This window comes from Lissotriton vulgaris, chromosome 3_1 (assembly GCF_964263255.1).
Source record: "Lissotriton vulgaris chromosome 3_1, aLisVul1.2, whole genome shotgun sequence".
Lineage (NCBI taxonomy): Eukaryota > Metazoa > Chordata > Amphibia > Caudata > Salamandridae > Lissotriton > Lissotriton vulgaris.
The window spans coordinates 1,964,462,238-1,964,485,763 of record NC_141689.1 but is presented as its reverse complement, the minus strand read 5'-3'; the positions used below and the strand labels follow the sequence as shown (position 1 = coordinate 1,964,485,763).

The 23,526-nt window shown below is 45.3% G+C and overlaps 1 protein-coding gene across 3 annotated transcripts in view; it reads right to left on the bottom strand.

Moving 5' to 3' along the window:
• The window catches only part of CEP44 (centrosomal protein 44), a 319,162-nt gene that overhangs the window by 92,787 nt on the left and 202,849 nt on the right, over positions 1 to 23,526 (bottom strand). For all 3 annotated transcript variants that reach the window (XM_086962444.1, XM_086962443.1, XM_086962445.1), the window contains exons 7-8: positions 17,246 to 17,455; positions 3,049 to 3,124 (exon numbers count right to left, since the gene is read on the bottom strand). In XM_086962444.1, the coding sequence (XP_086818570.1) occupies positions 3,049 to 3,124; positions 17,246 to 17,455 (286 nt within the window). The remainder of the gene's footprint in view (positions 1 to 3,048; positions 3,125 to 17,245; positions 17,456 to 23,526) is intronic.

Genomic DNA, 23,526 nt, shown 5'->3' with positions numbered 1-23,526 from the left:
TGCGAGCCGCTGCTCTGCAGAACAGTGTAGCAGTCAAGGGGGAATGATCTGATATACCCCGGGGCCTAATCTGCACGTCAGTAATCGTGAGTCTGCCACCCCCAAGTGTAAGGAAGTAGTCAATGCGAGACAGGCAGTCATGAGTGGATGAATAGTAAGAATAATGGCGATCTGTGGGGTGGAGCTGCCTCCAGATATCGACCAGACCCTGTGCCTCCAAAAAGTCCCCGAATTTTGTTGGGCTAGTGGGGGGGTGCGAATCGGGAATCTATCCTGATCAGTATTGGCCAGTGCATTGAAGTCTCGGCTCACCATCAGGTCCCCATCCGGGAGTTCCAGAAGAAATTTGCCCAGGTCCGGAAATGCCGATGAATGTAGCGCTGGCGGGATGTATACAGACACCACATTAATGAGCACACCTTCCCATTGCCCACACACTGCCGCGAAGCGGCCATGTTTGTCTGTTTTTGTGGATTGTTGTATAAAGCGCGATGGTTTTTTCACCCAAACACCCGTCCCTCGGGACCCTGAGGTAAAATCCAAATGAACTACCATGTGATAACCTCTCCTGTCCAGAGCTCTGGTAGCCGCACCCACCAAGTGTGTTTCCTGAAGCAGGGCGATGTCGCAGTTCAGTCGCCTGATACACTGCAGAACCAGTCCCCTCTTCACTTTGTCCCCCAACCCCCGGACATTCCATGACATTATTTGTAGCGGTGGCACAGGCCCTACCCCAGTGTCAGTTGTTATGTTATTAGGCCGTGGGTGGTCCGCCATTGTGTAGACGTGCGTGTGAGTTGGGATTCCATGGGGTAAGACGGAACTATGGTCGATGGAGGACTTCCCCTCCATGTGCAACCACTCGCATGTCGGGGCCTTCGTAGTGCCAGAAGATCAGAGGTGGCACACCCGGTGTATGGAATGCGGTCATGTGAGACTATGAGTAATTCCCAGATGACTAGTAGAGCCAAACAATTCAAACAAACAAACCAACGAAACCCCCCCGTTCCCAGAACCCCCACCCGCCCTGCTACCCTGCTACACGGACTCAAAACTGCCCGCCACCCCAATTTAGCAGAGTGCTTAGACCCACCCCAAAGAAAACACACAGTTACTTGCTCGTTGGGGGTGAGGAGTACTCCGGAATTAGCGACCCCTCATACCCTCTGCAGAGGCCCATCGGCCCAGTGTCCATGGCGGTTCCAGCCGCAGTCCCATACAATAATGTCTCGTACCTGTCGAGTGTTCATAAGTCTACCTCCTGGTTCGTGTCGCCATTGTCTCTAACTGGCGAGCTTCTGCCACTGTTCATATCAGCTTCTCCAGCGTTGTCCCGGTCGTTCGGATGTTGGCCACTCTTAGCCGTCCAGGGCGGCGAGAGTGGGAGGCCGGACGCCAGCCGTCCAGCCAGTCTCGTGCAGTCTCAGGGTTGTCGAAAAACCAGGTCCTGTTCTCCGCCACCACCCGGAGCTTGGCTGGAAAGATCATGGAATAAGGAAGTTCTCGTTTCCTGAGTTCCTTTTTAATGTCCAGAAAAGTCTTCCGCCGCCTGGCCACCTCCGCCGTGTAATCCGGGAAGAACGCCACTGTAGAGTTGAGAATTTTCACTGGCGGTGAAACCCGCGCCGCTTGAAGGATGACATCCCGGTCGCGGTAATTAAACATTCTCGCTAGGATTGGCCTGGGCGAGGCCCCTGGCTTAGGCTGACCTCCCGGGACTCTATGTGCCCTCTCGACTGAAAAGAAGTCCGACAGTCCTTTAGGCTGAAGGTGTGTTTTAATGAGGTCTTCCACGTACAGATCCATCGCTCTTGTGCCCTCCGACTCCGGAACACCAAGAATGCGTACATTGTTCCGCCTGGAGCGGCCCTCCTGGTCGTCCAGCTTATCTTTCAGGATTTTGTTTTCCGCCATGACCGCCTCCATGGCCGTCTGTAGTTCCGAGACATCCTCAACCAGCGATTTCGTAACCAGTTCCAATGAACCTACTTTCTCGGCCATCTTGTGAAGATCCGCTCGGATAAGGGTGATTTCGGTTGAGATGGAACCCACCGTCGTTTGAACCTGTGAGAGAGCCTTCATAACATCATCCAGCGTCGCCTTCTTCGTCCCCACAGGTTCGCCTGATTTCGTGGAAGAGTGTCTCCCATCCGCCGGAGGGGAAGTGGTTTTGTCGTTTGTGTATCGTTCGATACGAGTCTGAGTCGTACCGCCTTTAACACCTTTCCCGGCCATAGTTCGATCACGGAGATTATACAGTTTGTCGGAGCGATGGAGCACCAGGAGCAACCACCGTCACAGCGCGGCCCTCAGTCTAGTTCAAAGAGAAGCTCCCGCAGCAATGGGGGAAACGCCCCGATGATCTTAACGGAGCATATGGTCAGCGCCTTCCCGGCAGGAAACTATTTCTATGGCGTTCCTGAAGATTCTCGGGCATCTCCTTCGACGAGCTTCCTTCAGTTATGGCAAATGTTCCGTCCCTAGACAGGGACCCCGCTCGCCGGCCGTCGCTCGGGGTGGATCCCCAGCACCGATCACTTCCTGTCTGTGGTAGCCGAGCAGACTGCACTTCCGGTCGGCTTCACTTGCCACTAGACTCCCCGGAGGTAGGCCTGTGCTTCGATCGAATCAGCACTCGACGATAACTCCGTCATCCGGCCCTCGATTTCTGTCCAGGTACTTGCCGCCAGTTCCGCCCGGTCTCGGGCGTTCGGTGCCTCCGTCTGAGGTAAGATTTAGCCACGGATTAAGGTGCGGATAGATGGAGGCCGCTTCCCTGCCGGAGCTAGTCCTCTATGCTGCCGCCATGTTCGGCCGCTAGCCACGCCACGATATGTATATTTTAAAGAACCAGTAACAATATCTCTTGGAGACAACTGCGTTATCAAACAAAACCTACAAACTCCGATATTAGCCTTGTGGGAAGACTCAAAAAAAGAGAATATGTACCATATGGACAAAAGCAATGCAAACGTTTTATCACTGAGAAAGGACTCCAAACGTGTCCGAGCTGACATTCTGAGTAAAATGAGCACTGTAAAAACCTACCTGGAGAAAGAGGATTCAGGATTCTACTAGACGTACGTTCTTCGCTCATACTGCTAAACTCTGCAGATAAGTCATTCTGAAAAAATAAAAATGTTCAGAAATTAAACCGCACATACCACACACACATTATCTAATCCTTTTAGCACAAACCATTTAAAAATATTTCTTCCCCAATGTCCGGTCACCAAATGTAAGTATCAAGGTAATGACTCAAATTAACCACTTGGATGCTATGCTTCTTCTGCTGCTTCAATGTAATTTCCATTGAAATCAATGGAAACTCCATGACGAGTTACCCTTGTCATTAGCGCTGAAGGGGTTAAGTACCCCGATGGTTTGTTTGGGTGCGGCTATCTATTTGAAATTTTTGAGGGGGTATTTCTAAAGCGCAGCGTTCGCTCCGGAGGGAGCATCATGGCGCTGCTCTATACTGTTGGAGGAAGTACATCTATTTGGGTTTTAAGGATGAATTTGTCTTTTGACTTTGAGGAAATACTGCTATGTAAAGGCAGGCTTCCAAAGGAAGTTTTTAGGGTAAACGCTGGAAAATGGAGAACCACATATAACATAAGTAACAAAGAGAACGTAGGTCACCTGAAAAAAAACATTTCAAGCTTTTTTCCTATTTTTAGGAGGGGTGGGGTAAATATCAAATTCAAAGCACTCAGCATATGCATAATGTAAGAAACCGCCTCTCTGTACAGTGCACTAACAGCGAGAAATCCCCAAAAGGCAGGCAGGCAGAGGTAAAGTTAGATAATACTAACTCTCTTTTTGTTGTAGTGTGGGCGAGCAGTTAGGCCTATCAGAGGGTAGCATTAAGCATTTGTTGTGCTCGAATAGATAATAAATGAGACGCACTCAAAAATAAATCGGATACCAATTTGTAAAAACAAGCATTTGCAATGCAATAGGTCTCGCATTTACACGAGTTTGAGCTATTGGCATTGTAAATGACAATGCCTTTTTATTTATGTTTTGATTTTTAAAACATAAATAAAAGGCATTGTTATTTACAATGCAATGCAATAGGTCTCGCATTTACACGAGTTTGAGCTATTGGCATTGTAAATGACAATGCCTTTTTATTTATGTTTTGATTTTTAAAACATAAATAAAAGGCATTGTTATTTACAATGCAAATAGCTGAAACTCTCACAAAAAGCAACACCTATAATAATAATAATAATAATACTGATGCTTGTAAAGCGCGAACAGCTACCTCACAAGGAGGTGTCCCGGCGCTAGTAGAGAGCTTACAGCTTAAGACAGAAGCTATGACAAATGTCTAGGTTTTTTGCATGAAAAGCCAGTTCTTCAGGAGTTTCTTAAAACTTGCTTCTGTCGAGGTGGATTGAATGGCCAGAGGCAGGGCGTTCCACAGTTTCGCTGTACCGGCAGAAAAGGATCTACCCCCAAGTCTGGCCTTCCTAACTCTTGGTATAGTTAGCTAAAGCAGGGAGTTGGAGCGTAAATGTCTGTCCTGATGGTAGCGGCTGAGTCTAAGTTTTAAATAGTTAGGGCAGGTACCTTTTAATGCTCTAAACGCCAGGGTAAGAACTTTAAATTTAATTCTGCTCGCCACTGGAAGCCAGTGCAGTTCGCGAAGGTGCGGAGAGACATGATGTTTAAATGGAATCGGTTTTATAAGTCTCGCAGCCGCATTCTGCACGATCTGCAGGCGCTGCACCAGATACTTGGGGAGACCAAGGTAGAGGCCGTTCGAGTAGTCCAGTCTTGAGGTAACTGTTGCGTGGACTACCGTTTTACGGCACTCAGGAGGTAGGAGAGATAGAAATTTGCGAAGGTTCCTACGTTTGTGAAGGCAACCTGTGGAGACCTGCTGAACATGCGAGGAGAAAGAGAGATTCTCGTCCCATCTTACTCCCAAGTTCTTCGCATTAGATCCAGGGGCTGGAGCTGGTCCCATTTCCGGGGGCCACCATAAGTCTGGAGTAGGACGCGTATTTTTTCCAAAGAATAGCACTTCCGTTTTGGATGCATTCAGCTTAAGTTTATTAGTGTTCATCCAGTTGGCTATGTCTTTAAGGCAGCCCTTAATTTTACTGAAAACAATCTCAGATACTTCAACAAAGGGGAAAACCAATTGAGTATCATCGGCATATGAGATTGCCTTGACCCCCCATTTGGCGATCAAGGTAAAAAGTGGGGCTAAGTAAATATTAAAAAGTAACGGGCTGAGTGCAGACCTCTGGGGGACCCCACACCAGAGCCGTTTTGGTTTGGAGGAGAAAGTGCCCAATGCAACTTTCTGGGAGCGATCCGTTAAGTAGGATTGAAGCCAGTTCAGTGCTCTATCCTCCAGACCTGTATCTCTTAACCTTAACAGCAATCTTCCATGGTCTACTGAATCAAAAGCGGTCGATAGATCCAGGAGCACCAGCATAGCTGACGCCCCTTCGTCTAAAGACCATCTAATTGACTCAGCAACCTCGATAAGGGCCGTCTCGGTGCTGAAACCAGTCCTGAAACCAGATTGTGTTTCATGAAGGATACCGTTATTCTCTATGAAACTGTTCAATTGGCGTTGAATCAGTTTCTCGAGCATTTTTCCGGGGGCTGCTAGCAGGGAAATGGGGCGTAGGTTGGTCAAGTCGTCTGGGGCACCATTTGGCTTTTTTTTTAGAGGGAGGAGGGTGGCATGTTTCCAGCAGTCAGGGAACGTACCAGTTTCAATGGATGTGTTCCAGATATGGAGGAGAGGTGTAGCAATAGCTGACGGCATCACTTTCCAGAGTTTTGGTGGGCAAGGGTCGTCTGGGCCTCCCGATTGGCATTTGCTTAGCTCACTCATGGCCTCATCACGGGAGATGTGATGGAATTGGGCTAGAAGGGAAGGGGGCGAGTCTTTTATATTGAAGTCCTCCATTACAGTGGGTGTGGGGTTTGAAAAGGTCTCATAGACCTGGATAATTTTTTTTATCAAAAAAGTCAGAGATATCTTCGCAGAGTCTCTCTGATGGAATTATCTCAGTGTCAATGGCTCTTGGTTTAAAAAAGGATTGAACAATCTTAAAGACTTCTTTACTAGATTGCTCAGCTTGTTGAATGGAGGTTGCAAAGAATAATTTTTTGGCTTTTTTTATAGATTGGTGTAAACGTCGGAGGGCTTTTTTGTAGCAGTTTTTTGCTGCTTCACAATAATTTGCCCTCCAGAGGCGCTCCAACTGTTTGCAATTTCTTTTTTTCTCCATCAACTCTACGGAAAACCAAGGAGCGGTAGGGGATTCTCTGCGAGATGTGGCAGTTTTAGCAGGAGCGATAGATTCCACAGTGTTGCCTATCCAGCGGTTTAGCAGCACTGCATCGGAGTTCACATCCGATGTCAGTGTGGGGAGGGCCACTGCAAGAGCCGGACATAAGGTGTCAGCAGATAATTTATCCCAGTTTCTACATATGTAGGAACGTTTGCCTGTTTTCTGGGAATGGGGAGGAAGGGAAATAAAAAAAGAAATTAAATATTGGTCTGTCCAGACCAGGGGTAGGGGAGGAAGGGCGGTAGAATCCAACACGTTGGAGAAAATTAGGTCCAGTATATGGCCGGCACGGTGCGTGGGTCCTGAAACAATTTGGGTTAGGTTGGCGGCTTGTAGCGTAGAGAGAAGTTGAATAGTCTGGGGGCAATCAGGCCTATCAGCGTGAACATTGAAGTCACCGAGGACCATATAGTGAGGGTGAGCTAGGGAGCTTTGGGTTATTAAGTCCCAAAGTTCACTGGTGCGTGTCGAGGGGCAGTCCGGAGGTCTATATATGAGCAGGCCGGCTAGGGATAATTGCGGATTGATTTGAAAGCAGAAATGTAGCCCCTCTATACCAGGAATAGTGGTGGGAGCAGAGGATGTCAGTGTAAATTTATCTTTAAAGATAATCGCCACTCCGCCACCTCTTCTATCTTCTTCTCTATTTGCGAAACTTATTTTAAACCCCGGTGGTATTGCAAGAGGGATAGAGGCTATACTGTCCAAGTTTAGCCAGGTTTCCGTGAGAAACAAAGCATCCCACTCAGAGTCCATTATTAATAGGTTTATATCATCCACATGTTTAGGGAGAGATCTACAGTTCAGTAGAGCTGCCTTAAACGGAATCGTAGGGGAACTGGTAATTATTGGTCGGCGTATTATTTTCAACAGTTTGTTTTGTTGGAGTGGAGCGTTGGCCAGCAGATCGCCACAGACCAGGCATGAGGGTGGAAGATCCGATTGGGTCAGGTCGAGCCTGCACGCCGTGAAGGGTTTCCCTGTATTTAATGCCAATAATTCCATACTTGTCCAGAGTATCCTTTTTGTGTAAGGGGATTGACCGGCAGCATGGCTGGCGCTGGGCGCAATCCGGTCGCGGACGGGCGCAGACGGGCTTGCCTTAGGCGCGCCTTCGGCGCGCAAACGGCGCGCCCGCTGCGCCCGTCCGCTGCGCTTCCGGGGGAAGCACATTTCTATAGGGGCGAGGAGGGCGTGGCCTAAGGGTGGTGGGCGTGGCCACAGTGCTTCCAGTCCGTGATGTCAGCCCTGGAGAGTTTCACCTATCAGCGCTAAGGTCTGTTTCGCTGAGGGTGCACTGGGCGAATGGCAAGGTGAGATTGTAGGTAGTTTAAAAGCACAGTATCACACAATAGATTAAAAGTTTTAAAAACTCAAGCAGTCACCACAAAAGTCTCCCGGCTTTCCGCCTCAGGAGCTTACCAGTTCTCTAGCCGCGCTCGCATATCAGCGCGCCTAAATACCGAGTGAGGGAGTCCGTGATGTCAGCCCTGGAGAGTTTCACCTATCAGCGCTAAGGTCTGTTTCGCTGAGGGTGCACTGGGCGAATGGCAAGGTGAGATTGTAGGTAGTTTAAAAGCACAGTATCACACAATAGATTAAAAGTTTTAAAAACTCAAGCAGTCACCACAAAAGCCTATAGCATTGCAAAAGCTTGTTCTTATTTCCCTTCAGTTTTCTTTGTTTTTTAACATGTGATTATGAAATAGTTATTCTGAAACCTCATTGTAATAATTATATTTTAAGGCAAGGAAGGGCCACTGTGGCGCAATGTCAAATGAAAACGGCGATTAGTTCTTGAACGTCCCGGATTTAATTTGCAAGAAAGTCAATAGTTAAGTAAGGATGCTTTTGCACCAAAAAAGGGAACTTGGCAATACTACTCCATGCAAACTACTCTTTTAAACCAAAGAACAACCAATTGCCCGAAGCCAGCGCTTGACCAGACGTCTATTTAATGCCAAGAGAATCCGATCATCACGTGAGCAACTTAAAAGTAAAGAAAGCAACAAGAAGTAAAAATTACAAACATCTTACTCTTTTTTTTTAAATTTAGGATGGTCTATTACTCTTCTGAACTAGAGAATGCTAGATGGTGTGAATATCCTGTCATTCCAGTGACAGAAAGCTATTGTTGTATGTCTGAGAGGAGCCACCCCTGCGGTGCTCGCATCTTTGTATTTGGCTGTGGAGAGGAGATAACTCGAAATGTCTCATCGCAGCCTGCAGTGAGTAGGGTTACAGGAGGCATGTGAAGAAGCCACCCCCACCCTTCTTCCTCTTTTAAAATTTGTCACTAGTACAACTTTGTGATGCATGCCCTAAGCCAGGCTCAGTGTCGTTGTTCGTTGGATATTGTCACGTTAAATTATTTTACCAGTATTGAAAATATTTATTATTGAAGAAATTCGGTCATGAGACTCCCAAGCATGGGTGCATCATATTTCAAGTCCTTTAATGAAGACTCCTTCCCGCCACTTATCTATTTCCATCTGTCATCGTGTGCTGCTAAAAGCCCTTAACTGCTGAACAAACACGTCTGGGTTAAGAAGGACTCGATCAGATTGGAACTCAGCAGCTTTACAGACCGTGGGGCAGGCAGAGCCCTTCAGTGAGAGCTGTTGAAAGATGCCAGTTTGGACTTTGAAAAGTCGGTGCCCTTGCACTAACAGCGGGGGTAGGGAGGTGGGGGGGGGGGGGGGGGGCGAGGGTGGAGGGGGGGGACGAGGGGGGGGGGGTGCGGGCATCAGCGAAGTCAATCAGGGGTTGCTATCTTTAGGCAGCAGCTGACCTGTGTCCGGGGCTGGGTCAGGCTCTTCTAAATGACAGGGAGCCCTCCACTCCACGGATGATGGCGCCAGCTTTCGTCATTACACTGTCTCTTTGGCCATCTGTCATTGCTGTGTGAATGGTGTGACCGCCGCCATTAAAGTAGTTCGAATGGTAGGTTTCTCTCCGTCAAAGATCTGTTTTCGAAGTATTCAGGTGTACGCAAGGAAAATGAAATTAACAATAAAATAACCCGAGATCAGTCTCTGGAAATAACATGGAGTCGGAAAAGTCGCCAGTAGAACGTTTTTTAATTTTTTTGCCTTCAATAAGAAAATATTAACAAGTGATCGCACTCGTGGCACGCTACTCAGCACTGTGCTCTTCCAGGAAACGACACTCGCCGGGACAGTTGTGAGGAGGCCTGGGAGGGCGGGGGCTGTCCACGCATGCGCGCCATTCCACTGTTGTTGTGAGGAGCGAGCCCCAGCGCCAAAGCGCAAGTCCCGGGTCCCAGAAGGGGACCCGGGTGAAGACCAGCGGATACCACTGCGGGGCTCCCATGCCTAAGGGGAGAGCCCCGCTGTGGCTGCAGAAGAAGCCCTGGGTCAGAAATGGCATCGGATGAGGCCGTTGATGCAAGTGCGGGGCTCCCATGAGTGAGGGAAGCCCCGCGTATGCCAGGTAATGCGTGTGTGTCTACGCGTTCAGACCTTGCTTGTCGGGGGGTGGGTGGGGGGGGTGGCGCGTGTGTGAGTGTGTGCGCGCGGGGGGGCGGCGTGTGTGTGCTCGTGTGTCTGTGTGCGTGTGCGCGCGGGGGTGGCGGCGTGTGTGTGCTCGGTTTGTGTGTGTGTGTCTGTCTGTCTGTCTGTCTGCGTGTGCGCTCCATTGTGACTGGGATCAGCATGCCGGAATCGGAGCGCGTGCGACCTCATCCGATTTCGGCATGCTGCGCATGCACAGCTGTTGTCTCCTTTTGGCTCCTTGTAAGCTGAGGCGACGACAATAGGGTCTCGCAGCGACACCGCTTCGCGATCGTCGCAGGTGCAAGACCTAATAATGCTGATTTTGAAATAACTTTAAAACCATACATACAGTTTTAAGGCCAAGAATTTTCGGAGATCCAATTTTCCAAAGTTCGATAAACATATCACTTGTATGCAGAAATACAGACCATAGGAAACAATGGGGAAAAAGCTGAAAAATGCATAGAAATTCAGGCAATGCTTTGATAGAGTTTAACTTCTTTTTTTAGGGCGATGTCGGACAGGGTACAAAGTTCCAGCAGGAGAAATTCGGGAGTGTACCCGATCGGCCGGGTGCCGAGGTGGCAAGATTTTTGGAAGCTGGAGTGCAAAGATGAAGGGGCCACTTGAAAAAGCACTGCAAAGAGGAACTTATAAGTTTGTCCGGGGGGTCTCCTCGGAAGGAAGAGGTCGCAAGGGCCTGGGGGACCGCAGGGCTGGTTGGTCAGTTGCAGGCCAGGTGCAGAGATAACAGGCCAGCCAAATGTTGTACATCTTGAGGTCCCCTTGGTCAGGAGCAGGCAACTTGGAGAGGTGATTTCGGGACAGCTGGGACACTCAGGCAGTGGGTCTTGCGTGAATTGACGGGAGCTTGCTTCTGGTGCTTCGAGAGTCCAGAGTGGACTTTTCTTCTTGGTGTATACCATTGGGGGTTCAGTACCCCGGGTACTGGTACGCCGTGGCTCTGGTAGGTAATTTTGTCTCCAAACTTGGTGGGGAGACAGATCTGACCCTCTGGAGCGGTTGTATTTTTTCTCGCTTCAGTGCTGTGTCAAGGTCATCTGGGGCAGCACATCAACAAACCAGACTTCACAGGATCAGTGCCTGTGGTGTGCAGGAAAGTGATACCTTCACAGCAATTTCTTGAAGGCTGGATGTTCTCTGAGGTTCTTGGAGCCCTTTCAGGTTTCAGGACTACCCAGCAACAGCGACTAGAGAGGCCTGGGAGTTGCTGGCAGGGTTTAGCACCTTTTTCTTCTGCAGTAGGGGTTTAGTTCACGAGCAGAGTGTCTTCTTTGTCCTGGTCTTCTCTTGTCCGCCAAATCTGATGTTCAGGTCTCAAGGTGCCACCTAAATACTGAATTTAGGGGTGTTACAAGGGGAGACAGGTAGTAGCCAATTGACTACTTAGCTTTAGGGTGTCTACACCATCTGGTGACCACTTCCTGTGGGAAAAAGCACCACCCTGGCCTTGATGTGATGTTTTCTCACCATCGCAAGATGGTCGAACTTCAGGTGAGGGGTTCACTTCACCTGCCCCAGACCTAAGGGTAGTGTAGGCTAGTGGGGACCCTTCTCCCAATCTAACTCATTTTCCCACCTTTTCTCCTACCAAAAGTGGAGCAGGAAAGGGGGCATGGCCACCCCCACTAGCTGGAGGTTCCTGGTTTGGATTTCAAAGGCGGCATTGCCTTTGAAGCTTCCAGCCCAGGAAGACCATCCTGTCTGGAGGAGGTGTTGAAGCTTCCAGCCCAGGAAGACCATCCAGTCCTGGAGGAGGTGTGGAACACCTCCGAACTGAGTAGGCTTTGTCTTTGTCCTCTGGGAGCGCTGGCTCTCATTCAATGAGGTCAGAAACATGTCTGATAGTGGCAGGCTGGCGATAACAAGTCAGGAACCACACCAGTGCCTGATAGGTTTTCAGGGGATCCTCTAAAAGGGTCTCTTATGTGAATTTATTATTAAATCCAATGCCGTCATCAAAGAGGATTTATTAAGGCAAGATGTTTGGTACCATACACCTTAGAAATCAGTGAAGCCATTAACCAATAAGTTGGTGCATTCTCTGGTGCTCTATATTGTTTAGCAATACTGCTCCTGCAGATGCTGGAGTGTTCATTAACTTGAGTCCCTCCTGCCAAGTATAGTCCAAGATTGTTATGGACCACATGGAGCGTTAAGCCACATCTTTAAAGTCATACAAGAAACATTTCATATGCTTAGTTGGAAGTGCTAAGTCGAAAAGCTTAGATGTGAGCTCTAGGAAGTGAGAACAACTTTTATATCTGGGTGGCAAGTAGGATGGACGTGGAGTCGGTGAAGCAGATAGAGGGACGATGTACTCATCCCATTCAGGACTTTCGATCGCTGCATCAAACGGAATTTCACCCTTTTCTGGTCGATGTCCGGTGTTACTTTCAACAAGACTGTCCCTTATTGTGATAGGTGGGGAAGGAAATAGGTCTCTCTTTATGAAGGGATACTGCAGGACTTCTCTGAAAAGGTGAAGAGTCAAGAGTATTCTTATGTCTCGGAGTTTGCAGAGCTGATGGGTTAGCATCTGGAAATGTTTTGCAATAGTCCTTTATCATAGGTCTGTACCAGAGACACAGGGACTGTAATAGAGGAGCATTGCAGATGATATTCCTCCTCTTGTTCTTCGTAGGGATAATGAACCTCAAAGGTATCATATCAGGGAGGTTGCCCCTCCCTGATCCTATTCTGGAAAGAATATTCGCCTTGAAGGTAAGTGGTCAGAGCCTGGTCAATATCATCATCTTCCATTTCCTGGCACTACACATTCAGTTGTGAAGGACATTACATAGGGTCAAACAGACCTTCATCTCCACAGTCCTGAAACTTGAAGTGCTTTGCAGGAGTTAATGGTGAAATTTTAGAGCTATGCGCCTGGTGAGAGATGTAGATGGTCTTTTTTGTTGTTGTCGACTGTACAGCCGACGGGGTCAATGTAGTCCTCATTGACAGAATATTGGGCGGCGACGATTACGGGTTTTCTGGCGCTATGCGGGCTGTCGTCAATGGGCTTGGTGACTTTCTAGTTGTCAGAGCCCTCGACGAGAAGGGGAAGGTGGTTTTCGACGTTCTCGTCATCGACTGCGCTGTAGTCGCTGGCGTAGAGTCGGTTTGTATCGTTTACAATCTCGACAACAAAGCTGCAGTCAACAGTGTTGTGGTCGAAGCGTCCACAGACGGGCGAATTTTCAGACTTACTGGCTCTATGAATGGTGTCACAGGAGCAGATGGAGACCTTCCGAGAGGAGGAGAAGGTCGAGGATGATCCTTGTCACTCGACCTCCCAGCACTTGCTTCCCTGGAATGGGATTTCGCCCTCTTTTGATCTTTGGAAGATGAGGCAGAGTCCTCATTTTTGTGCCTTTTAGAGGATGTACGTCCTCTTTCATCGCTGTCAGAGTCTGAATGAGCTGCTTTCTTTATCTGGTGCTAGAGAAGTAGTCTGGCCTTCCTGCCTTTTAAGAGTCATCACAGAAAGGTACGGCAGTACTAGCATTGCTTTGATTTGTGTTGGGGGTACGGACTGTATAAGCACTCATTGTGGGGATCCAACTATAGCTTCGAATTCTCACAGGTTTTGCAAGGCGTAAAACGCCGTTTTCTGGACTCCTCAGACATTATCCAAAATTGTGAAACTATGAAAGATATAATACTGGAAAAGTCTATGGATACCTTGTGATGTGAGAAGCTGATGACAAACTTTATTGTATCTGATAATTATATATGTGTGTATTTTCACTGTAAAAACCAAAGGCTACAGGGATGTTATAGTTAGGCTCAGATTTCTCTCATACAGAAGCAGTGAAATTCAGCAACTATACTTTACATGAGACAACTATAACTTACGCCCCCGAAATTCACTGACTATGACCAGACATCTTTCATCACTCATGACATGGTCAATGACATAACTGATAATGTCATCCAGTAAGTGTAAAGATGATAGTATTTTTAATATAGGTCATCTGAGTGGCTGTGAGGCTGTTAATCTGTAAGTGGCTGTATGGGTGTGTTAGTGGATATATAGGTGAATAATTGGGTGTGCGAGTAACTGTATGGACAAGTGAGTACCTGTGTGAGTGGTTATATTGGTGGGTGGGTGGCTTTGTGAGTGATCGTATGGGCGATGACTGACTGTGTAAGTGGCTGTATGGGTGGGTGAGTGGCTGTATGGGTGGGTGAGTGGCTGTATGGGTGGGTGAGTGGCTGTAGGGGTGACCGAGTGACTGTTAGTGGCTCTATGGGTGGGTGAATGTGTGTGAGTTAGTGGCTGTATGAGTTACTAAGTGGGTGTGTGAGTGACTGTATAGGTGGGTGAGTGCCTGTATAGGTGGGTAATGGGTGTGAGAGTTGCTGTATGGGTGGGTGAGTGTCTGTGTGAGTAGCTGTATGGGTGGGTGAGGGTGTGCTTAACCGGCTGTATTGGTGACTGGGTGGCTATGTGAGTGCCTTTATGAGTGTGTGAGTGTTTATAGGAGTGCTTGAGTGTCTGTGTGAATGGCTTGATCGCTGAGTGACTATGTGTGTAAGTGGGTGTATTGGTGAGTTATTGGATGTTTGAGTGGGTAAATGGATTAGTAAGTGGTTGTATTATACCCTAGGTGTCTGTGTGAGTGGCTGGATAGGGGAGTGAGTGGGCGTGTGAGTACTTGTATAGATGTGTGAATGGGTACGTGAGCACCTGTATGGTTGACTGAGTAGCTCTTTTACTAACTGTATGGGTGACTGAGTGGCTGTGCGCATGGTTTTACAAGCGTGACTGGGTGTGTGAATGATTGTATGGATCTGCAAGTGTGTTTGTGAGTGGTTGTGAGAGTAGATGTATGGGTATATGAGTGGGTGTGTGAGAGGATCTGTGGATTATGTAATTAGTGATGTCACTGAACATTTCAAGAGCAATGTAATATGTGAGGTCATAACCAGTGCATTGTGGGAACGTAAGTTATAGTTAACTCAGATAGCTCGGTGAATGACGTCAATAGTGATGTCATTTGATATGTCATCAGTGATGTCTTGAACATTTCAATAGTCACTGTGAACAAGGGTCAGAGCTTTTAACAAAGTTCCAGCACCAATCTACACTACCAAGTATGCCTATATCATCAGAAAATAACCACAGTGCGTTGGGTTTGAGATGTGCCCCATATTCACCCCACTTTGGCGGATAACATCCACCGTTACTAAATTCCAAACTGACCCTGCACCCGAGAAAATCATAATTTTGTATAGACAGCTAATGTAGTGCAAGTAATGTTTGGCAATAAAGACAAATGTCAAACAGAAACGAATTCCCAAGTATAATTATTAATCAGCCAGATGTCTTGATTGTAGTCAATTCAAAATCTTTATTGATACGCAGTTATCCTCTCTTATGCTTATTCTTTTAAAAACATTATACAATTGCTTTGCCGCCATTGCTTGGCGGCAAAGCAATTGTGTAATAAAACGGTCCTGTAATCTTTGTTTTTTTCAGTGAATTTTTAAGGTTTTTTAACTTTTTAATCTGAACTGTCGATTGCGGCTGAGTGAATGGCTGTGTGGTGCTATGCATTTTGGGCATTTGCATACTCAGGGTATTTAAAAGGGAAAACCATGGGCTCTGCTTCCACCGGGAGACAACAAAAAAGAAACCACTCATCACAGTCACTACAAATCAGATTGCGCTCCAATAGACCAATGATGAATTCACCTCCATTAAGGATTTCATATAGTTTTTCAATGTGGAAAATGACAGGAAACACACTTGCGTTGCCTTCGCCATTCCCAAAAAGTTATAATCCCTTGTGCTTTACTGAAGTTAGGATTCAGCTGGGGAACCTGCTATGTTTTTTCCGTTTAAGTTTAATTTCTGTGAAAACAGTACCAGGGCCAGATTAAAATCTCCTTTTTTCCAAGAAGAGTCCCAAGTTTAGCTGAAAACGTCTACCCAACTGAAGTACTTTTATTTGGTTAGCTGGGAATGCAGCACCCTACATGCAGGAGCAATATGTTCATCTCTTTCCCTGTGGGCAGGGAAAGAGATGAAAACTCTGCTTCCAGCAAACGGGAGAATTCTGACATCTCCCGCTTGCTGGAAGCAGAGTGTTTGCTTTTGCTTGGCGGGAGCTGTTACAGCTCCCACCAAGCAAAAGCAAACAACTATCTCCCAAGGGGCGGAACCTCGGAAGATAGCAGGAGCCGGCCATGAGTGGCGGCAGTCCGTAGGGCCGTACAAGGCCTGTGAGGGAGGTCACGTGCCCCCTTCCGTTTTTGAAAAAAAGTAATTGACCCGGGGAGGTGGTGGTCCCAAGATGGCTGCCAACACTTCCTGGCTGTAGTGCTGGCAGCCAATCAGACTCTGAACGAGCTTCTCGTTATTCACGAAAGCTTTGGGACCCTATATAGATTTCCTTTAAGATCTACTGAACAGATTTACACCAAATAACAAAAAGCGCGATCTCCGGAACATAATCTACCTTTCTGCCAATTCCGGTGTAATTCTTTCCAGCGATTCAGGCTGCAGGTGTGTCTAAAGACTCGTTGGGAATTAACATTGGAAACATACTTTTTTTTTTACCCCCCGCCCCCCTGTTTCTCTGCCTCCGCTTTACCTATCACCCCAAAACTTTCCATGCACAACAAGAGCCAACTTGACACATTTTTGTGAAGATTTTGTGAAGATTCATCAAACAGCACCACAGTTACAGGCAAGTCATCACATTATTTTCCTATGGAAATATAGTCCTAACTAGAACTTCCTACTGGCGACTGCCAGTAAGATAGATAGCTAGATATATAGATATATAGATATATATATATATAGATATAGATATATATATATATATATATATATATATATATATATATATGGGTAGATAGATATATAGATCTATAGATATATGCTGTATTTATAAAAAAAAATACATGATCTTAATTGTGAAAATACGTTATCTTGCTTACATGGCAGGATTAAAGCCATATATATTTTTAAACTTCTGTGGTATTTGGTTGCAGTATATGAGATAGTTTTACACATATCAACTGTGATAAAACCCAACATTCTTGAGGTTCATATAGAACATTAGCACTACCAGATGAAGGATTTTCTGACTCGCATGAAAGCAGCGAACACCTTCTCTGCATGGCAACTAACTCAATAAAAGAACAGATTTATTGCAACAAACTTTAATGTAAGGCTAGCATATCAAATCTAAAACTGAAATCACTTGGTCGGATACAAAAAATGAGGACTTAGCAAAAGGTGCAATTTTTGCTTCATGACGAGGTTTCATAAATTACATTAGCATATTGTTGATAAATCACAAACATGGCTTCCAAACCTACCTCACTCATCTTAATAAGCAATGTGCATTGCCACATTGAAATACACACCTTTTTGGATCGGAGTAGCAACTCTGTTTCAACAAGGAGGACTCTGCTCAAAAGATTGTCCCAGTCTTTTTCTTCAATTATTATTTTCCCTTTCATTTTTTCTTCTAAGGTCAGAAGTTTCTCCTCCATCCAATTTAGTTTCTGAAGCTTTTCCTGACATTCTAAAAGTTGCATCTGTAACATTTTCACTTGACTCGTGTCTTCAGAGTTCTGAAAAGGAAACCACTAACTTTAATTAACAAATGCAACGAAATATAAAAAAGAATCCATTATATAAATGTATTTACTGTATTTATGAAATGTATTTCAGCTACATTAAAAACAATACATTTGATCAGTTCACAGATTTCTAGGGTTATTCTCTTAAGTATACATATAGACTCCTCAGAAATATGCAGACTAGTCCACATTTATGAAATTAATCTTCACCTTGTCTAGTCTTGAGGTTAATCTCATCAAAAACGCCCAAATACGGGCAATACAAGGCCCACTATAACAGTCCAACAATGTTGATACACAGACATTGCCAAAGTTGCTTGAATGAGACAACAGTAGATAAATGGATGTCATGAAAACGTTTTGTAGATTGACAAGCCAGAAAAGCAAGCAAGGTGGAATGAATTTCAATTCCATCTAGTCTGCATAAAGGCTACTTTATTTCAGGCTATTTACACATGCCATTAAATTCTAGAAATTGCCCCAATATATCATCCATAAGAACTCTAATTTATGTGCGGTTCATTTAGCCATAATAAATATCTCTGAGGCATGACTAGATAATGTATCTGGACAAACTAATGGTAATTATGGGTTAAGCCCAGGTGCAAATGGATCATAATTTCTTGACCAGGTGGCAATTTTTGTTTTACATGTTGCTTTAAACAGACCATGCACGTCAAACAGGATTGCTTTAGAAGTCATCCCAGAGTCACTAAATGATCATCCTACTCCTTAAGAATCAATTTCCTCATCATCAGAATGAATCACATTCTGAAAGTCATAAGCAGAGTTTAAAAGCTGTGCTTGGAGATTTGAAATCCATGATCTGATTACTTTACAACCACTAACAAGGTTAAACTGTCCCTGTTGATTTGAGGACCATTTGCTGGGTATTTCCAGAGTGTGCATGGCCTTTACGTTTTATTTTTGCTACAAGAGCGAAACCTGTTGTGCTTTTTCCAAATAATATGTCGATTAGCACAAAATGAACAAGGTAGAGCTATTGCCTCTCTTTTCTAAGTGTGAGTACAATGCCCTCTAGTGATGTGTAAGCTAGGGCCACGCTTAATATTGTACAGGCGTGTGCATTTTCTTTATTGAGAAAAGTTTATCATTGACAATAATAAGCATAATAAAGCATCCATGATAACATGACATATGTAATAAAACCGACTTGCAGGTACAGGACATATGGTGGCAGCACCATTCCAATGTCCCCACATAGAACAAGTTAAACACAAACATACACACACACACAAAAAAAGTAACAGAGTGCGGTCTTGTCTTTGAAATTCCACTCAATCTACCCGGATGTTTATTCGGAACTGGATGGGCACTAACTCCATCAAGCTAAATGCAGATAAGACTGATTTGGTTATTCTCAATCATAGAACGGATCTCTGGGCCAACATCTACGGTCCCTCTGAGCTCCATGTGCCTCCTATCCCAATATGCCTCTGCCAAGAGCCTGGGCACCGTGGTAGCCAATCAACTGTCCATGATCCTCCAGATCAAGGTAGTTGCAGTTTCGGCCTATTGAAATCCATTAGAAAGTTTGCACACTTCTGTCACCCAAGGCTTTGAAAGCGGCTATATCAGCAGTAATTGTGTCCCACTTAGAATATGCAAACCCCCTGCAATTTCTTTACACAAACTACAAATCATTCAAAATACAGCAGTAAGGATAATATATAAATTGCATAGACCTGTGCATATCTCTCCTGTCTTAATTAAGTGTCACTGGAGGCCCGTCGAACACAGAGCTCTTTTTTTTAAACAGCTGGTATTATTTACAAATCCATTCATGTCCAGGATCTATCCTTTGTAGCAAGTAGAATTTAGAAATATGTTCCTTCTCGAGCTCTCAGATCCTCTCTTGTCTACCACTTGAGGATCCCTCATTTCAAGCGACAGAGAGCAGTCTGTCTTGACCCCTGTCTTATGGAACTCTCTTCCTTCCTCGGTAAAGCTGGAACCTAACTTCCTGAAGTTCAGGAAGCTTTTAAAGGCCTGCCTGTTTAAGCAAGCTTTTGATTAGCCTGAGCTGTATTTTCTTTCCCTCCTGGTTGTCACAGAACTAAGAAACCCTTAGGTGTATGTGTGCTTCATATGTTTTCATAATATAAGATTTAAGTGGTCAGAGAGGAGGGGTATCAATGATTACTGAGAACTATACTGTGTGGGCCCTACGCTTGCTACAGGTGTCCTTGGGCCAAGATACTGGCAAACTCCACCGGGATAACTAGTTTAATACTTTTAGACACTTAGGGCCAGAATAGGAGTTTGGCGGATGGGTTCTCCGTTACAAACGTGAAGGATATCCCGTCCGCCGTATTATAAGTTCCACAGGATATAATGAAACTGTACTAAAACGGACGGGATATCCTTCACGTTTATGATGGAGTAACCCTGTCCGCCTAACTTGTAATCAGGCCATTAATTCTTTCAATATTATTAGGGTGAGCAATCAAAATGTATTCAAAGAGGTAAAGAGGAAGATACATTTTGATTCATTATGACACAGTAAATAACATTCAATAACTAAATGTCCAGTGACAGCTTTACTTTCGAACAGGACAATTACTTGAACAGGTAAGTAAATAGTTAAGCTAATATTAAAATGCTACCACCCGTGGGTACAAATACAACCCCAAATCCCTTTTACAGGTCCTTAGCAGAAACTCTAGATTTCCGTTATAAGCACCATGAGCGATTTTGTTCTGTAGAGCTTGATTAAACTGAGGCGAGAAACTTCACAAGTGCTCAAGCCTTTTAGCAGGTGCTAAATTCACAATAGGGTTTTGATGTCAGAAAGAAATATAAATGTTGGGGCTCTTAACCCAACTTTGTTTCTTCAGTATGATTTTGGAATAAAAGATGGCACTCGTAAAAATACTCCAGTGCCACATTAAAAGAGGTCCTTCCTCAAGGACAGAGTCTCAGTTGCTCCTGTTCTTGATGTTAATTTGCCAGCGGCCTCAGTATACAGTCACCAATGCCTGGTAAGGGGGTTACAACCTAAAAATGTCTGGTCACTGGAGCTACAAGACCAGTTATAGAGCAACATGGTAGTCCTGGTCTCGTACCCTAAGTATTATTGAGCAAGTATTCAATGGGATCAATCAGAGGAAATAGACCCTGCATGAGGTGTGTGAAGGCTAACTTCTGTCTAGTCCCTTTGGTGCTAAGGAAGACAGAAAGAGGGGTACAGTCACCTTACAGGCAAGGGACAAGGGATGGGTTACAGATGATGCTGGTTCACAGTGCTCAATGTCTGGAAAACTGGAGAGGCTTCTTGATCCAGATGATGCCACTTTCAGTTTTTTTGTTACCTCCTTGGCAGCTAGCTGAGAAGACCTTGTGGGTGGAGTTGTACACTTGCAGGTTCTTAAGTGAGGTAGGCACAGTGCAGGTCCTCCAGAGGATCAGGTCATCCTGACAAGTGTAGCCCAACGTTCTGCTAGGCAAGTAAGTGGAACTTCTCTGCCTAGGTTCCACAATATCAAAAGTTCCCAGACCCACGCCCAGCCATGCTTTTATGCTCTTCCAGTCGAACTAGCTCTGACTAGCCATTTTGCTATGCACATTGGGCTCAGATTTTGGCCAGAATCGGCGTCTATTGTCAGAGAAAATGGGCAAAACACAGGAAATAGACCGAAATGCTGGATATTTCCCCTATCCTGCAGGTACTCAGGTTTCGGGGTGGACTTTGATGAATGGATAAGGAGATTGGGATGTCCGAGATGGACCAAGAGCCTGTGATGGGAAGGCTACTAAGAAATAGATGACTTAATCTCAAACGTGTGAGGTAGAATCTGTCCTTGGGATTAGCTACCCAGGATGAATACTTTATCAGCTCTTCTGAGGTTGAAATCGGCACATAATGGAGGAACAATACCATTTCAAGGGACCTTTCTTTTCTGCTGTTTTTCCTAGAAATGGAACACTTGTGCTTTACCTGCTCCTTAGAATAAACGTCAATACTGCCTGGTGAGTAATAAAAAAAAGTGCTCAAGCCACGGACTTGGAATGTTTCCTTAACATAAGAAAGCCACAGGATAGAAATCATATTATTTAATCGGAGGCAGTCAATCTAATACCAAACAAGGAAAGCTAGTCGCAGGTGTGGCCCACAATTTTAGCCACAAATGCAAAGGGGCCATCCTCACATGGTCCTCCAGGTAACACAAACCTAGCTCTAGATGGGAGATACAACTTGGCATGGATTTGGGGATGGCCAAAAGCCTGCATAAGAATTTAATCTCAAGGGACTACAAATTACCCAAGCCAGCATAGCCCCAAACACTAGCGCCCGAGGTCCCCACTGAAAATCATTTGCTCTTACATATCAGAATAATTTCTCTAATTGGCTTATGGCCTAGCTTTTTTGCAAAGCCACAGATCGCTTCACATGCCGCCACAAACCTTTTGGCTCTCTGCGTAATTAGTCTGTCCCATTTCAGGTTGGCATGAAACAGGATACCTAAATAATTAAAATTGGAAACCTTGACAACTGGTGTACCCCCAGCAGAAATGTTTTTCGAACAGGCATTTTTTGGCCCACATGTCAAAATTAAAGATTTCCGATGGTTGACTTTCAAGTTTAGATTTTCCATGAAATCATTAAATGATACTAGCAATGCCTGTAAACCGTTGGCTGTACGAGCAATAAGGACCATATCGTCTGCATAAAAAAAAGACGGGAACCAGACGGGCCAAATTTTAGGAACATCCTTAATGCTTAGAGATAATGCTGAGTCAAGGGCATCGAAGTAAAATAATAATGGTGCAAGGGTGCAATATAGGCTTTTGTAGCCTATATTGACTGGGTGCATTTAACTTTGAGTGTAACGCACTTTCATAGTTGTGTCCCAGTGTATGTGCTTGAGGAGGTCCCAATTCCTGCCAGTTCCATTATCTCCCAAAGGTTCCTCCGTCAACAAAGTCAAAAACACCCTAATTGGCAGATATCGGGATGTAGCAGTAGCGCCATGTTGGATTGCTTGACTCTGGAAAAAAAGGAATTGGTGTCAGCCCAGTCTTCCAGCTTGCCCAGAATTACCTGTCCTAACATTTTAACAGAAGAGCCAGTAATGAAATAGGGTGGTAGCAAGCCAGGAGATCCTGGTCTCCTTTTTGAAAAATTGGCACAATAATGGACTCCCTCCTGAATCGATTAGCCCACCCCTTATGCCAGCTCAGAGTAAATTTGTGATTAGCGGTGTCCAAAATGTGGGGTTATGCCTAAACAAATCAATAGAGACACTGTTGGGACTAGGCTCCTTCCGAGCTGGGCATTTCAGAATAGCCTTGGTGACCTCTGCCACCTAAAAGGTATTACTAAACTGGGACTCCACAGATGGGAGAGAAAACCAGCAATCGACTATTGGAAGCTGGTCAAGCACTGAATTATCTGGGTCAAAAATGTATGAGAAATGGAGGACCCAGCCATTAGCCTGATTGTGACATTCTATGCCGGTGCTTGGACCATCCGAAAAAAGGGATGATTTAAGATTTCCCAAAATGCTCCACTATCTCTAAAACCGAGGTCTCCAAACATTCCTGTGACAAGAGCTTCTTATATGCAATGAAAATTATCCTGATCTACTAATGTAAGTGTTGCAATAGTGACTCCACCCATCAGACAAAATTACACTAGTGGCCATTTTATGGAAGATTACCAGGAGTGATCACCCCAGTGTATCAAACAGTGTTACTAACCGCAATGTAAATAAGGCTTTATCAATTTTTAATGCCTTTACATAGGTAATGCACAGCTGCAATTCTCGGAGCACCAAGGTAATAATATTAGTAACAAATCTACCCAACCCCACACCAATAATCACTCAAATGTCAGCTTAAAAATATTTTGAAAATTCCAACATTTTCTCCAATTATCATCTTGAGTTCTCAAATACACACATTTTCCTCTTGAATATACACTTTCAATGTTGCTATGCCTATATAATATTCAGCCATGCAGAAGCTTCTAATTTAGTAAACTGGCTGGACATAGGAGAGCTACTCACGGGTAGCTTGAGAGCTACCAATAGCTCATGAGC